Below are 16,610 nucleotides of genomic sequence, written 5' to 3' on the forward strand. Positions count from 1 at the left end.
ATCCTAGTGCCCTCCGCTGTGGGAGAAGCCCTCTTGATCTACGTAGCCGCAACCACTCAGGTGGTCAGCGCCGCGATCGTAGTCGAGAGACGAGAAGAAGGGCATGCATTGCTCGTCCAGAGGCCGGTCTACTTCATCAGTGAGGTACTGTCTGAGACCGAAATTCGCTACCTGCAAATTCAGAAGCTACTGTACGCGGTAATTCTGACGCGGCGAAAGTTGCGACACTACTTCGAGTCTCATCCGGTGACTGTGGTGTCATCCTTCCCCCTGGGAGAGATCATCCAGTGTCGAGAGGCCTCGGGTAGGATTGCAAAGTGGGCGGTGGAGATCATGGGCGAGACAATCTCATTCGCCCCTCGGAAGGCCATCAAGTCCCAAGTCTTGGCGGACTTTGTGGCCGAATGGGTCGACACCCAGCTTCTAGCAGCTCCGATCCAACCGAAACTCTGGACCATGTTTTTCGACGGGTCGCTGATGAAAACAGGAGCGGGCGTGGGCCTTCTCTTCATCTCACCCCTCGGGAAGCACCTCCGCTACGTGTTGCGCCTCCATTTCCCGGCGTCCAACAACGTGGCCGAGTACGAGGCTCTCGTTAACGGGTTGCGCATCGCCATCGAGCTAGGGGTTCGGCGCCTCGACGCTCGTGGCGACTCGCAGCTTGTCATCGACCAAGTCATGAAGAACTCCCATTGCCGCGACCCGAAGATGGAAGCCTACTGCGACGAGGTTCGGCGCCTGGAAGACAAGTTCTACGGGCTCGAGCTCAACCACGTCGCTCGACGATACAACGAGACTGCGGACAAGCTGGCTAAAATAGCCTCGGGGCGGACAACGGTTCCCCCGGACGTCTTCTCCCGAGACCTACATCAACCCTCCGTCAAGACCAACGACACGCCCGAACCCGAGGAGGCCTCGGCCCAGCCCGAGGCACCCTCGGCCGCCGAGGGTGAGGCACTGCGCGTCGAGGAAGAGCGGAATGGGGTCACGCCTAATCGAAATTGGCAGACCCCGTACCTGCAATATCTCCATCGAGGAGAGCTACCCCTCGACAGAGCCAAAGCTCGGCGACTGGCGCGGCGCGCCAGGTCGTTCGTTTTGCTGGGTGAAGAAAAGGAGCTCTACCACCGCAGCCCCTCATGCATCCTCCAGCGATGCATATCCATCGCCAAAGGTTAGGAGCTATTGCAATAAATACACTCGGGGGCTTGCGGTCATCACGTAGCACCTCGAGCCCTCGTTGGAAACACCTTCCGACAAGGTTTCTACTGGCCAACCGCGATGGTCGACGCCACTAGGATTGTACACACCTGCCAAGGGTGTCAATTCTACGCAAGGCAGACACACCTGCCCGCTCAGGCCCTGCAAACAATACCCATCACCTGGCCGTTTGCTGTGTGGGGTCTGGACCTCATCGGTCCCTTGCAGAAGGCACCCGGGGGCTTCACGCACCTGCTGGTCGCTATCGACAAATTCTCCAAGTGGATTGAGGTCCAACCCCTAAACAGCATCAGGTCCGAACAGGCGGTGGCATTCTTCACCAACATCATCCATCGCTTTGGGGTCCCAAACTCCATCATCACCGACAACGGCACCCAGTTCACTGGCAGGAAGTTCCTGGACTTCTGCGAGGACCACCACATCCGGGTGGACTGGGCCACCGTAGCTCACCCCATGACGAATGGGCAGGTAGAGCGTGCCAACAACATGATTCTGCAGGGACTCAAGCCGAGGATCTACAACGACCTCAACAAGTTCGGCAGGCGATGGATGAAGGAACTCCCCCCGGTGGTCTGGAGTCTGAGAACAACGCCAAGCCAAGCCACGGGCTTCACGCTGTTCTTTCTAGTCTATGGGGCCGAGGCTATCTTGCCCACAGACTTAGAATACAGCTCCCCGAGGACAAGGGCGTACGACGATAGAAGCAACCAGACTAGCCGAGAAGACTCACTGGACCAGCTGGAAGAGGCTCGGGACATGGCCTTACTACACTCGACACGGTATCAGCAGTCTCTGCGACGCTACCACGCCTGAGGGGTTCGGTCCCGAGACCTCCAGGTGGGCGACTTGGTGCTTCGGCTACGACAAGACGCCCGAGGGTGCCACAAGCTCACTCCTCCCTGGGAAGGGCCGTTCGTCATCGCCAAGATTTTGAAGCCCGGAACATACAAGCTGGCCAACAGTCAAGGCGAGGTCTACAGCAACGCTTGGAACATCCGACAGCTACGTCGCTTCTACCCTTAAGATGTTTTCAAGTTGTTCATATGCCTCGTTTACATACACAAATAAAGTCTAACCATCAAGGAAGGGTCAGCCTAGCCTCGGCAAAGCCCGACCCTCCCTCGGGGGCTAGAAGGGGGGAACCCCCTCTGCGTCAAAATTTTCCTTGGAAAAAGTCTTTCTGCCGGAACATCTTTCGCGCTTTTTGACTACTTCGATAGTGGGATCCTGAAAACGACGGAGTACACGTAAGCGGCAAGGCTGACCGAGCTGAGGGACTCCTACGCCTCCAGGATACGGATACCTCACTCATCACCTTCTGCGATAAGTCACTCTCGCTCGGATAAGCGATTCTGCTGCCGAACAAGTCTTAACGCTCAAAAACCTTCCTGGCAGAACGATTTTTCGTGCCTTCTCGACCGTATCGATAATAGAACCCTACGGACGAGTAAGAGTACACGTAAGCGGCAAGGCCGACCGAGCCGAGGAACTCCTACGCCTCCGGGATACGGATACCTCACTCATCGCCTTCCATAAAAAGTAACTCTCGCTCGGATAAACGATTCTGCTACCGACGAACAAGTCCTGATACTCGAAACAAGGGGAAAAGAAACGCAGCTCTATAACACGACGATGATATGTTTGGGCCTCGGCGGCCACAAAAAACATACACACACTACAGACAAACTGTTCCTGCAGGTTCAGACATCAATAGGGGGAGCAGTAGCACCCTCGGCATCGTCTCCACCTTCGGCGGAATCCGACCCGACCTCGGACAGCAACACGGTCGGAGGATCTCCACCTCGAAGGAAGATGTCAACACCGCGCCTGGGCCATCGCCGCCAGGGTCTCCTCCAGGAACCCGGCCCGAGCAGACGGCTCGACCGGCCGCTCCATAGCCTCAGCCAGCTGACCCCCGAGGACATCAGCCCGGCTCATGGCCTCGGCAGCCCGACTCCAGGGTTGGTCCCGCCAGTGGACGACCTGGCCAGGTTCCAGCCGCCGCTGCTACGCCTCCTCGGCCTGGGAAGTCCCCTGCTCCTGGGCCGACGAAGTTTCTTCTCCAGCCGACTCCGCCTCTGTCCACGCTCACACCGCTGCCTCCGGCTCCGGCTCATCGCAGAGCGGCCGAGGGTTTTCCTTAACTGAGCAAGAGAAGCCTCGGGCGGCAAGGCCGATCGAGCCGAGGGACTCCTACGCCTCCGGATACGGATACCTCACTCGTCACCTTCCGCGCAGGGCAACTCACACTTGGTTAAGCGGTTCAGCTAGCCGACAAGCGAGACCTAGTGCTCGAAATGAGGAAGAAACACGGCTTTACGCCCAAGTACACAGATGTTCAGGCCCCGACAGCCGCAATGAACATACACCGGCACTCAAGATGCCATTACAAATGGAACTCTGGTTCCACTCCCGCAGGTACGAACAACCCCCACATCGGAGGGCCTACGGGACGATGAACTCCGGGTGACTCGCCAGCGACCTCTGCAGCAACAGCGATGGTCCCAGGGCGGACGCTACCACTGGAAGGCTCTCGTTCGCGTCCCCACTCGAGGGACGAGAACTAGATATTAAAGCCAAAGAGCCGGAGGCCCGGAGCGCAGATGGCGCCGACGATCTCGTCGACGGAGAAGCTTTCTCTAGCTGCCACCACCTCAGCACCAACGGCGGCGTCCACCTGCCCACCAGCACCGCACCAGCGAGCGTCGGCCGCCCCAAAGCGCACCGGCAGGTCCTCACTCCCGTCCTCGCCACGAAGACAAGAATGGAACCGTCCCAGAACACGAGTACCGCCCTCGCGGCGTACGACGTGTTGTGAGACCCCCCGGTGCGGCTGGCCACCGGCGCACAGACAGAGGACGGAATGCTGCACCCTGGCTGGGCAGCAGCAGTTTGCCTTCCCCGGCATGGCTGGAGGACGCCTCCTCCGCAGAGCTGGAGGATGGTTTCCACCCCCAGAAGCCGGAGGAAGAAGCGGGACGCCAGCCCACGCGAAGACAGGCCCCGGCTCGCCTCGCCCTACTCCGCAACAAGGATGATGAAGATCCTTGAAGCTGAGGGCGGGGCAGAGGCCGCAGCCCGGCTTGCTTCTCCCCACCATCGATCTGGTGGTCACCGTCTTGGGTGACCATTGGTGAGGGGATGCAGCCGAGCTGCATGATGAAAATCCTTGAAGCTAAGTGATGGCTGAAAGGTACCAACCTCCACAAGGTTGCGCTCCTCCCACAACGAGACGAAGGCAACACGGGCGCTCCCCATCCGGGGGCTCAGAAGGCGGAAGGGCACGGTGCATGAGGAGAGTGTGAAGGCGTGGCTACCACCCAGGGGGTCGATCCCTTTTTAAAGGCGACTCTCCTCACTCGCGTCCTCAGGCGTCACAGACTAAGTCTTCACCAACACGCTCCAAGGTCCTCCCCCTATGACACGGGGGCTGGGTCCCACACGCCATGCAAGCTGGCCGAGACAAAAGAAGCCAAACCGCCGCGCGCGGAGCATGTAACCGCCCAGCGGTTACAAGCACTCCTCCATCTTCGCCTAAACCAGCGGGTGAAAGGGCGGACAGCCATGCAGGCGGCATGCAACTGCACCAAGGGGATGCACCCTTTCGACTTCGACGCATCCAGCGTGGCGGCCCAGGCCCACACGTCATGTAACTGGCGCGCCGGTTGCTACGTGCGAAAAACTGCACCGCCACTTACGCCAATGCCGCGCCTCCTCGACTACAGAACCGGTGCCGCGACTCGAGGCAACCCTGTGCATGGCCCAACAGTGCCAACCAAGCACATCGGTCATAGGTCAGTCAGCCGCGGGAAAAGGCGCGACGGTCGATATGGCCAAAAGTGGGCCGGCAGTAATGGCGGCAGCAGGCGGGCGGAAGCAGCAGTCAAATCGTCTGCAGGCTCACGTCCCCTCCTAGGGTAGCAGGAGAGCCCTCTCCCACGACGTGAAGACGACGCGCCCGTGTTCCGTTCCTCGAACGGCTCGCGAAACGGTTACCCCGCGAACCACTCGTCCTGTCGCATTAACTCCGCGGCTGGGCAGGCGACACCTTTGGCAGGCGAAGCAGGCGACGCTTCACCTCCGCCATAATGACCGCGTCAAAAAAACTGCGCCACGTCGTTCAATTTCGTATCCTTTTCCTCTTCCCCTTTCTCTCTTGCTACAGGGACCGGGAAAGGGGATACTCCGAAAGGGATCCTTCTCTACGAAGGAAGCGGGCCCCGAGCCCTCATACTGATCAGGGGTTCAAAGGCTGGCCCCTCGGAAGGGTTCGACAGCCACCCCAGAGCACTCGGGCTCCGCGCCCACTACTGATCAGAGGTTCAAAGGCTGGCCCCTCGGAAGGGTTCGACAGCCGCCTCAGAGCACTCGGGCTCCGCGCCCGCTACTGGTCAGAGGTTCGAAGGCTGGCCCCTCGGAAGGGTTCAACAGCCGCCTCAGGCCACTCGGGCTCCGCGCCCACTACTGATCAGGGGTTCGAAGGCTGGCCCCCCCCGAAGGGTTCGACAGCCGCCTCAGAACACGCAGAGCGAGGGATGACTCTGGGTACGTCCGATACATGGCCGAGGCTCGGGCTACGCTCCCGAGGTACCCTAGGACATTTCCGAGACCAGCAGGAGCGATTCTGTAACGGAATCCCATCAGAGGGAGGCATCGAGCCCTCGGACCCTATCAAACAGGACTGAGTCCGGCAAATCACCAGCAGGTACTTTTGGAGCGCGCCTCTGGGCCACTAGCCGACCCTTATCGAACGGGGCACGGGTGTCCACTCGGATCACCCGTTAGCAACTCACTGGAGACACCATGTTCGGCGCCCTCCGAGGGCAACATGGCGCTTCCCCCCCCCCCTCCTCCTTGCGGAAAGGCGACGAAGGGGCGTATGATAAAAGCCGAGTTAGTCCTTGACCATCCTCTCGCTCTGTGCAGAGGCTCGGGGGCTGCTCTCGCAAACCCGGCTCTGGCCAAACTGTTGACGGCGTCAACATACCAGCCCGAGAACTCGGAACCTGACCATGCACCCGGGTTACGACCAGTTCGCATGAGGGAACAACCAGACTGGCCGAGGCGTCACGAAAGGCACTAAGACCTCGGAGGAGTCAAACCACTCCTCCGAGGCCTCGGGGGCTACACCCGGCGGGTGCGCTCGTGCGCACCCACCGGAACAAAGTGTAACCTAGAAAGGTCGGTCCCCTTGCAAAAAAGTGCGACAAAGCCTCCAAGCGAGTACCAACACTCCCTTTGAGGCTCGGGGGCTACTGTCGGGGACCATAATTAGGGGTACCCCCAAGACTCCTAAACTCGGCTGGTAATCACCATCAGCACAAAGCCGCAAAGGCATGATAGGCGCAATTCAGGTCAAGGCTCCGTCCACTCAAGGGACGCGATCTCGCCTCGCCCGAGCCCAGCCTCGGACAGGAACAGTAGACCCAGGTGGATTCATGCCTCGCCCGAGGGCCTCCTCAAGCAACGGGCGCTCCTTCAACTCGCCCGGGGCCCAGCTCGGGCAGGCTTCGCCGTGAAGCAACCTTGGCTAGATCGCCACGCCAACCGACAGTATCGCAGGAGCATTCAATGCGAGGATCGCCTGACACCTTATCTTGGCGCGCGTTCCTCAGTCGACAGGGCCGAAGTGACCGCAGTCATTTCGCCCCTCCCCTGACTGACCTGACAGGAAAACAGCGTCGCCTGCCCTGCTCTGACTGTTGTGCCACCCGCCAGGGTGAGGCTAACAGCAGCCAAGTCCAGCCTCGGGCGCCATAGGAAGCTCTGCCTCGCCCGACCCCAGGGCTCGGACTCAACCTCGACCCCGGAAGACGGTCTCCGCCTCGCCCGACCCCAGGGCTCGGACTCCACCTCGACCTCGGAAGACGGTCTCCGCCTCGCCCGATCCCAGGGCTCGGACTCAACCTCAACCTGGGAAGACGGTCTCCGCCTCGCCCGACCCCAGGGCTCGGACTCCACCTCGACCTCGGAAGACGGTCTCCGCCTCGCCCAACCCCAGGGCTCGAACTCCACCTCGACCTCGGAAGACGGTCTCCGCCTTGCCCGACCCCAGGGCTCGGACTCAGCCTCGACCTCGGAGGAGTCACCGCCTCGCCCGACCTCGGGCTCGGACCGACCACGCCGCAGGGGGGTACATCATTACCCTACCCCTAGCTAGCTCAGGCTACGGGGAACAAGACCGACGTCCCATCTGGCTCGCCTCGGTAAACAAGTAATGATGGCACCCCGCGTGCTCCATGACAACGGCGGTTCTCAGCCCCCATGGAAGCAAGGAGACGTCAGCAAGGATCCGATAGCCCCGACAGCTGTACTTCTACAGGGTTTAAGTGCTCCTCCGACGGCCACGACATCACATAAACAGGGCAGCAACACCTCTCCGACAGCCACGTCGGCATGTACATAGGGCTCTGGCTCCTCTCTACTAGACACGTTAGCACATTGCTACACCCCCCATTGTACACCTGGGCCTTCTCCTTACATCTATAAAAGGAAGGTCCAGGGCCCTCGTACGAGAAGGTGGCCGCGCGGGTGGACGGGCTGACGGACAGTCTCTCTCTCTCCCTCGCGAACACTTGTAACCCCTACTGCAAGCGCATCCGCTCTGGGCGCAGGACAACACGAGCCGCGGTTCCCCTTATTGTTCCCCCTTGTGTTCCGTCTCGCGCCGACCCATCTAGGTTGGGACATGCAGCGATAATTTACTCGTCGGTCCAGGGACCCCCCGGGGTCGAAACGCCGACAAAAATATTCTCTAAGTATTTGATAAGAAGCCTAGAGTTCTCTCTAAATAATGGTCGATATATGTATTACCATTAGAACAAATATGAGTGATGTGTATACTAATCTTATATGTTAGATAGCTGAAAAGAGTTGGATATTATTAGTATTTGGTGCTATTGTATTTTTAAAATTCATTCAATATTTACATTAAAATAGAGGGCATATGTTTACATGTAAAAGTGTGTCAACATCTAATTTAGTCTACACCATCAAGTTACTAATACTGAGAACATACTAGAAAATATTTGGTGCAATAAGATTCAAGCATAAGAGAAAAAAGGAAAAAAAGAGAAGATGTTGCTTGCATCTGCTAAACTGGCCTAGCCGATTTCACTGCCTAGAACCATCCACGATGGTTCCTGAACTTGTTTGTTTTGGTCCTAACCAGTCTACATTGTAAACCATGTAGTCTATATTATAAAATAATATTTTATACGATTATATATAAGATAAATTATAGCTGCCTCCAGCATATCGTGTAAATGGTTGCGTAAAATATTGTTTTACTATGTAGACTATAATATTTTTAGAGTGTAAAATACAAATGAAATATGGATATGATAGGTAACGTGCTAGAGACACCATAAGAAAAAAGAGCTTCTAAAACTAATCGCCTTTTGCATACTAGTTGGCTTAGCATCGTGGAAACCCACTTGCATGTTACATACTCCTACCTATCAAAATCAATTCCTTGTTGTTGAGGATCAACAGCTTAACTGGCAATCAACGGACCCATCTCAAAGTACGCGCAAGATCGCGTCACATGTCGTTGAGTTAAATCACATCACATCAATCTTCAACGGATTGGTAAAGATTAACTTGGCGATTGGATTAACGAGACACTACAGACCATCTACAACGAACTCTGACATCAATTTTTCAACGTAATCCAATTCAACAACTACTAATCCACTTTGAGTAAAAAAGAAAAGAGCCATTATCTTCACCTTATACTCTCTCTAAACAAAGCTAGTATTTACAGTCTTCGTCTAACAAGTAACAATACAGCTCAAGAATCCATCTTGCCGGCTGGCCTGCACCCCGCGGCTGAGATCAGCGCGGTCGTCTTCTCCTGGAGCACGCGAACCACCTCCGTCATGGAGGGGCGCATCCCGGAGCCCTCGCTGACGCACCGCAGCGCAAGCGCCGCCACGGTCGCGGCCTCATGGGCATCGTACTCGTCTCCGAGCCTCCGGTCCACCACGTCGGCCACTTCTCCTTCGCTGAGCGTAGGACCCACCGCGGCGGCGAGGCGGCACCCCGTGTCGGCGCATATGGCCTCCCGCCCCGTGAGGAGCTCGAGCAGCAGCACGCCGAAGCTGTACACGTCGCTCTTCCTGGTGGCGACGCCGGAGCGGAGGAAGAGTGGGTCGACGTAGCCCGGGGAGCCCACGACGGGGTCGGGGCGTGCGCGTGCCGACGACGCCCTGGACGCCGCCGCGGCCTCCGGCGGCTGCAGCGCGGCCGAGAAACCGACGTGCGCGGAGCCGAAGTCGCAGAGCTTGGCGTCGAGGCTGGCGTCGAGCAGCACGTTGGAGGCCTTGACGTCGCCGTGGACCACCGCCGGGTCGCGGCTCTCGTGCAGGTACTCCAGTGCCATGGCCACCTGGAACGCGACCGCCAGGCGGCGCGCCCACGGCAGCGTCGCCTTGCCGCCGCTGCCGTGGAGCCTCCCGTGGAGGTCGCCGTTCGGGGCGTACTCGAACACCAACACGCCTTCCTCTGCACGTACGCACGCAGGGAGATCGAGAGGAAGAGGAAGAGAAAAGAAACTCGCTTGTGTTAGCTAGCTCCTCAGTCTATGGATTTGAAGCTCCCGTCCTCTCGTAGCTAGCTCCAGTGTGGAGCTAGATGATCAGTTGATGACGATGGATGTGTGTTGTTACCTCGTTCGTCGCAGTATCCGAGCAGGCGGACGATGTGCGGGTGTCGGAGCGCGAGGAGCACGTCGCGCTCCTGGCGGAAGGCGCGGTGGAGGCGCTCGCTGCTGCGCTGCACCTTGACGGCGCCGAGGCGGGAGGAGGAGAGGCAGGCCAGGTACACGGTGCTGAAGCCGCCCTGGCCGATGACCCTGGACGAGAACCCCGCCGTGACGGACTCGATCTCGGCCCACGCGAACCGCCGAGCCGCGGCGCTGCCCTTGCCGAGCGACGACGCGGTGGGCTCGTCCGCGACGCGGGGGTCGGTTCGGCCCGCCTCGCCCTTGTCGCGGCGGAGGCAGGAGAGGAGGCTGCACCTGCACCCGGTGGGCAGCATTCTGCGCACGCCGGTTGCCAGTCCCAGGCGCCAAGCGGGAGGTAGTGGTAGGTCGAGCTGAGCTGAGCTGTTTTGCTCGATCTGGTGAAGGCGCTGGCTGCTGGGCGAGCAACTTTTTGGCCGTGCTCGCGTGGCTAGATCACCGAACCGATTTCTGGCACCCGTCGTTTATATACGACGCTCGACGCGGGGGACTGGATCGCCGAGTGCCCGAGTGGACCTCCTCAACTAACCAGTGGCGCGCGCATAAAGAAAAGGCGCCGGGCTGAGGTCCTCCCGTTGAGATGTGTGATGCTTCTGCGTGCTGCCGTCGCGCACGTGTTGAGACCCGAAATAGGCAGGCTGACGGACAGTCAGTCCTTCCGGACGCGTGTACAGTTTTCTTTCGAGATTTATTAGCTAAATATATGAAATTAACTCAGAGACCGACTTGTAACGAGTTCATACCTCCTCCCTTTATATAGATAAAGAGTTACGGTCGATTGAACGTCCCACAATTGATCCAATCAAATCTTCTTATCAATTTTACCTTATTTGCATCGTTCTTCCAATTCCTAAGAGTACAAGTAATTTAGTTTTAGGTTTAGATGTAGTTTAGTCTTCCACAACAGTCTCTCTTCAACTCCACGCCGATTAGAGGAGCACTGAGCGGCCTGCTGACCTAGAGCAACGCCTTGAAACTCTTCCCATCGATGGGATCTCTCCAGAACGAGTTCTAGGGTTCTTCGCGGAGAAGAAGACCTTTTACGCTATCACGGACCGTCCGGCCCAGACGTGGACCATCCGAAAGCGTGCAGAGGAGGATCCGCTCATGCGCCCCGGTCGCGGACCGTTCGGCCTTGTGTCGCGGACCGGTCGAGCCTCGCAGAGAGCACCGTCAGGTGGTTCGTTTCAGTGTTTGGCGCCCTGATCTGTGCCAACATACTTTTTTGGCGACTCAGTTGGGGACAAGGGTGTCTAGATCTGCTAAAAATTGGCCTACAAATGGCCAGTTCCAAGGATCACACCAACGTCTCCACCACCAACATCATACAGACGGCCATGTAGGCACTCCCGGCTGATGACCAGCTGCCCTTTAAGGACCTCGTAGGGCTCGAGGAGAAGGAGGTGATGCGACAATGGACCAAACAACGCGACAAGGAGGAGGCAGAACTGCTGCGACAACTCGCCGAACGGTGAAAGACAACGGAAAAGTACCTATCACACTTCACGGTGGACTGCCACCAGAAGATCATCCGTCAAGGGGAGATCGATATGAAATCTCTCCTACCTCCGCTTCAGGCTCCTGTTGTAAATACTCTTGATCTATCTCTTATAGCTTTCATAGAACAGCGAGGAGATCAGTTAAAGCAATATGTAGTCGAATCTATTAAAAGCTGTATGCGTTCATACGAGAAATCACTGCCCTAGTCTTCCTTTGCATGAGTCTAATGCGGGGCCACCCGCGCCAAAAACATCGGCTACAAATGGGTCACTCTTGGCCCAGACACCCAGCCATCATATGGTATGCCGATGCACACGTTCGTGTCACCATCACAGCCACCGTCACCAGGCACACATCAGGCCCTGGACATAGTCGGACCATCCGAGAGTCTTCTTGGACAGTCCAGCTACGTCGCGGACCGTCTGACGTATTTCACCAGACCGTTCGACCCTACACAGGCCCGCGCACGGGTCACTCAGGTCACACCATACATGGTCGGATCGTCTGGGTACAACCTGGGGCAATTCGGCTAGTCACGGATCGTCCGGCACCTTACGCGGACCGTTTGGATATGACGCGGACCGACTGGTGTATTTCGTCGGACCATCCGACTCTACGTGAGTCCATGCGCAGACCACCCAAGTCGCGCCATACATGGCCGGATCATTCAGGTACAACCCCGGACCATTCGACCCGATCGCGAACTGTCCGACTCCTTACGACGGACGGTCCTGGTACGAAACTACCCAGGCAGCACCATATACGGCCGAACAGTCCGGATATACCATCGGACCGTTCGGTCCGGTCGCGGATCGTTCGGCCCCTTACGCGCGGACTGTCCGGGTATGCGTACACAGAACCAGGGGCTACACAATATGCACATTTTGACACCCATCACAACAACACTACACTACCCCACCGGCGCTATATTATAATCATGACATGCCCTCTCACATGCACATGACCGAATATCCTTTGGCCAACAGAGAACTTGAGAGATATAGGGCAAGAGGGGTTGTCATTAATAGGACATCTAACACACATTTGAAACATCCATGGGAGGAAATCCGACAAAATAATGTTAGGCAACCTGAGATTTTCACCCGCAAGCTTAATGGATGGTTACCAGACGTGGCAGAAAAAATCAGAGACGAGGTGGCCGGGATGTTCAGAGACAAACTCGGTGTTAGTGTGTCAGGTACAGGGCAATCGTATTGGAAGCCTTATAGCCACCGATACGACGTTGTGCCATATCTACAGGGGACTAGGATACCGGACTTCTCTAAATTTTTCGGTGAAGGCAGGAAAAGCACGCACAAACATATAAGCCAATTCTTAGCACACTTGGGAGAATTGGCTGATAGGGAAGCCTACCGTGTTCGTTTATTCTCGTTGTCACTTACCGATACCGCATTCGCGTGGTACGCAACTCTGCCACCTAACTCTATTAACTTTTGGGAAGAATTAGAGCGGAAATTTCAGATACACTTTTTCTCAGGAGAGCATGAATTAGAATTAGCTGAGTTAGCTTCAGTCCGACAAGGGCCCAAAGAATCGGTTAATGACTATATCTGGAGGTTCCGAAACACTAGAAACCGATGCTTTTAGATCCATTTTGCGGAAAAACAACTAGCAGGTCTGACTTTTAAAGGGTTGCGACCTTACTTAAAAGAGAAATTAGCTGGCACCTAGTTCTTTTCGTTAGTGCACTTGCACCAGCGGGCTTTGGCCTGTGAAAGCTGAAGTAAAGAAGCATAAAAATCGGCTAGCCATACGATGCATCTAGTGGGGGTGCGATAATTCGGGTGATGAATCCACAGATGTATATACCGCGCGAACTTGTTTTGCCAGCGCACGCTAAACCTTCTACAGGTTCTTCTTTGCATTCGGTTCAAAAGAATCGGCAAGATGAAGTTAAATTTATTTTAATGTTGGCAAATACGATAAAATATTTGATGAACTATTAGAAATGGGCAACATTAAATTAACACATATTATTCCTCCTCTAGATGAGTTGAAAAGACATGCTTACTGCAAATGGCATAATTCTTTTTCCCATGCCACCAACGATTGTAATGTTTTCGTCGACAGATACAATCAACCATAAATGAGGGCCGGTTGAGTTTCAGGAGATACAAGTGTTCACACAATCATTTCCTATCAATATAATAGAGCTAGCAAGCAAAAAGGTTTTGGTTCGGCCAGAAGTGGCCAATAAAAGCAAAGGAAAAAGCATCATCATTGGTGATCCTCGCATGTCGAATATATCATAGGGAGGGATTGCTCGGAAAGCTCCAGACAGAAAGATTAACAAGTCTAGAGGCGTCGGGGGGCATGCTCAATTGAGCAGTCGAGCAAAGGTCCCTGACTCGAGCATCATGGACTGTCCGGCACCTGCACGCAGACAGTTCGATGCTCAAGCAGACTATTTGGCTGACTCGGTCGGATAGTTCGCCCATGGCCAGAGGCATCGGCCTCCCCACAAAGTGAAAAAGGAGACACGGGGGCAAAGCACACACGGTCGACTAGTCAAAGTCGACCCTACTTTTGATCAGTTGCTCTCCAAATATACTATCAAGAAGGTTGTTCTATGTGATCGGCCAACAAAGAAACCTCGATCACCCGCTAGAACAAAACGGTCGAATAAAACGACCCAAAAGGTGACACAACATGCATCGCCTAATCATCCAATAATGCCAGCATACATTCCACCCACCTATTCATCGTCGATGCATTATCTTGTTCAGATGTGGAATATTACGACGATGAACCCATGGTACGTGCATAGTCCCTTTGCCTATTCAGGATGGGGCACCTCAGTTCTATACCCTTTGATCCATTGATCGGATAGTCAAGGCCGATAAAGATGCAATCAGAAACGACCTTTGTGCATTGGAGCTCGATTGAACAATCATCCTATCAAATTAAAAAGCCGGTAACTTGCATTAGGCTTAGGTCTTACTTTGGGAACAAGATCACTTGTGAGATCTATTGTTTCCCGAAGGATGCTAGCGGTACATAGGATTTTGGTTTGTCAACCTCCATCAAAAGGCAGGGGGCATATGTTGAGAACCAAAATAGGCAGGCGGACGGTCCGGCCCTGAGGGCGGACGGTCCGCCGTAGCGGCATGGACCGTTCGCCCGTGCGAAGAATCAGTTATGGTTTCGGATTTCTTGCGGGATTTGTTAGGTAAACCTGCAGGATTAACTCGGGGACCAACTTGTAACGGGTCTCAACCTCCTCCCTTTATATAGATGAAGGGATATGGCCGATTGAACCCTCCACAATCGATCCAATCAAATCTACTTATCAATTTTACCTTATTTGCATCGTTTTTCAATTCCTAGGAGTAAGAGTAATTAGCCTTAGGTTTAGATCTATTTTAATCTTCCACAACAGTCTCTCTTCGACTCTACGCCGATTAGAGGAGCACCGGGCGGCCTGCCGACCCGAAGCAACGCCTTGGAACTCTCCCCTCGACGGGATCTCTCCCGGGGCGAGTTTTAGGATTCTTCGCGGAGAAGAAGACCCTCTGCGCTATCGCCGACCGTACGGTTCCAGACGCGGACCGTCCGGAAGCGTGCAAAGGAGGATCCGTTCCTATGCCCAGGTTGCGGATCGTCCGGCCCTGCGCCGCGCACTGTCCACATCTCGCAGGTGGTTCGTTTCAATGTCTGGCGTCCAGATCGACGCCAACACCACGCCCACAATTTTATTCCGCCGGAGCGTCGCGCCTTCATCGGTTCGACATGTGTTTTTTTCTTTTTCGCCGGCACAAATAAAACCATCATGAGCAACAATGCGTTCTGCTGACTGTCCGAGGCCGGAACGTTGATCAGTGATCTGGCTAGTATTTTCTCCGACTCAGCAGGTGGGGGCGCGCCGGATCGACCGTGGAGCGCGACGTGCTACCGGCACCAGTTCGAGGCCTCCCTTTTCCGCTGTTGTCAGAGCGCCCTTTTTCTGCAAGTCATGGCCATGTTCATAGTAAACGTCTCCAGTAGACGACTGGACGGAATCCGAGGGCGAGTAACGTCCCAAGCGGAAATGTCCAGCGACAGGCGTCCCACTTTTTCAACTGCCCGGCGTGCTCTGCTCGCTTATTACCGCGGCACGGTAGTGAAAAAACACCGTGGAGCATTGGTGACTGTGAGTGTGGCTGGCTGGTAGCATGGGGATTAGTGGTTTCTTTAAGTATACGCAGCACATGTATAGAAGCGGAGATCACATTCACACGCGGGAATTCGGCACGGCAAGCTGTACCTGTCCTGCTCTGCTGGTGAGGAACATGGACGAGGAGGGTTCAGAGACCACGCCACGCCCAAGCCCAATATCCAGACGCGCTTCGGATTCAGATGTTGACTGTGCCTGTGCGCCATGACCGCTGCAGGTGTCAAATTTTTATTAATCTTAACTATGTTATAAAAAAGTATTAGTACGATTTGTATCTTCAAACATATTTATTATAAAAATAAATTCAACGAACTATCTAAGAACACGAGTTATACATTATAAGTATTCATACGTCTTTGCATATATTTAGCTGAAGCGAAAGGTGTTTGATTTCTCGTTCAGCGAGAACGATATTTATTCTGGTACGGAGGAAATGGCTTCAAAAATGGCAAATCATTAACGAAAGTGATGTCGGTGGCAAGCTCCGAAACAACAGTATATTTTTTAAAGTCGTCCTAATATATTTTTTAGAGAGTTGAAGTATTCAAATTTGATCAGATTTATATAATAAAATCATAATATTTACGTTATCAAATAAATATTCCTAGATTCTTTTATTAACTATATTTTTATGGTGTGCCTGTTTGATGTCACGATTTTTTTAATAATTCTCTTTATAATTTTGATCAAACTCTATATGATTTAACTCTCCAAAAACTTATAGTTTAGAATAAAGGGAGTGAATGACAAGCATAACTCCAAACTAGAATAGGAGGCGCGCCTTGCAATGACGCAACGGAACGGAGAATTCATTCACCAATAATTAAGTAGTAATGATTCCATGGTCATCAACCTCTATGGCTCAGTTCAACTTTAGATGACACAACCATATTATAAACAAGGTTTGCATGGTCACCGTCAGCATTCCTCAACCCTTGATTTTTTGAATGGCAATGGAAATTGTCTGCTCAC

The 16,610-nt window shown here is 54.6% G+C and overlaps 1 protein-coding gene across 1 annotated transcript; it reads right to left on the reverse strand.

The window, feature by feature from the left end:
* Positions 1–8,851: 8,851 nt before the first annotated feature.
* On the reverse strand, positions 8,852–10,302 carry LOC100279823 (putative protein kinase superfamily protein). The gene is made up of 2 exons (NM_001152778.1): positions 9,891–10,302; positions 8,852–9,726 (listed from the first exon to the last, which is right to left on the reverse strand). The coding sequence occupies exons 1-2, from the start codon at positions 10,258–10,260 to the stop codon at positions 9,014–9,016; spliced, it is 1,083 nt and encodes a 360-aa protein (NP_001146250.1). The 5' UTR covers positions 10,261–10,302; the 3' UTR covers positions 8,852–9,013.
* Positions 10,303–16,610: the final 6,308 nt, after the last annotated feature.

This window comes from Zea mays, chromosome 4, assembly GCF_902167145.1.
Source record: "Zea mays cultivar B73 chromosome 4, Zm-B73-REFERENCE-NAM-5.0, whole genome shotgun sequence".
NCBI lineage: Eukaryota > Viridiplantae > Streptophyta > Magnoliopsida > Poales > Poaceae > Zea > Zea mays.

What these genes read in the sequence shown, in the direction of transcription:
- LOC100279823 (NM_001152778.1), bottom strand. Translation starts at nt 10,260, where the DNA reads ATGCTGCCCACCGGGTGCAGGTGCAGCCTCCTCTCCTGCCTCCGCCGC. An exon ending in CGGATACTGCGACGAACGAG is followed by an intron (nt 9,727 to 9,890) that starts GTAACAACACAC and finishes GCGTACGTGCAG; the next exon opens with AGGAAGGCGTGTTGGTGTTC.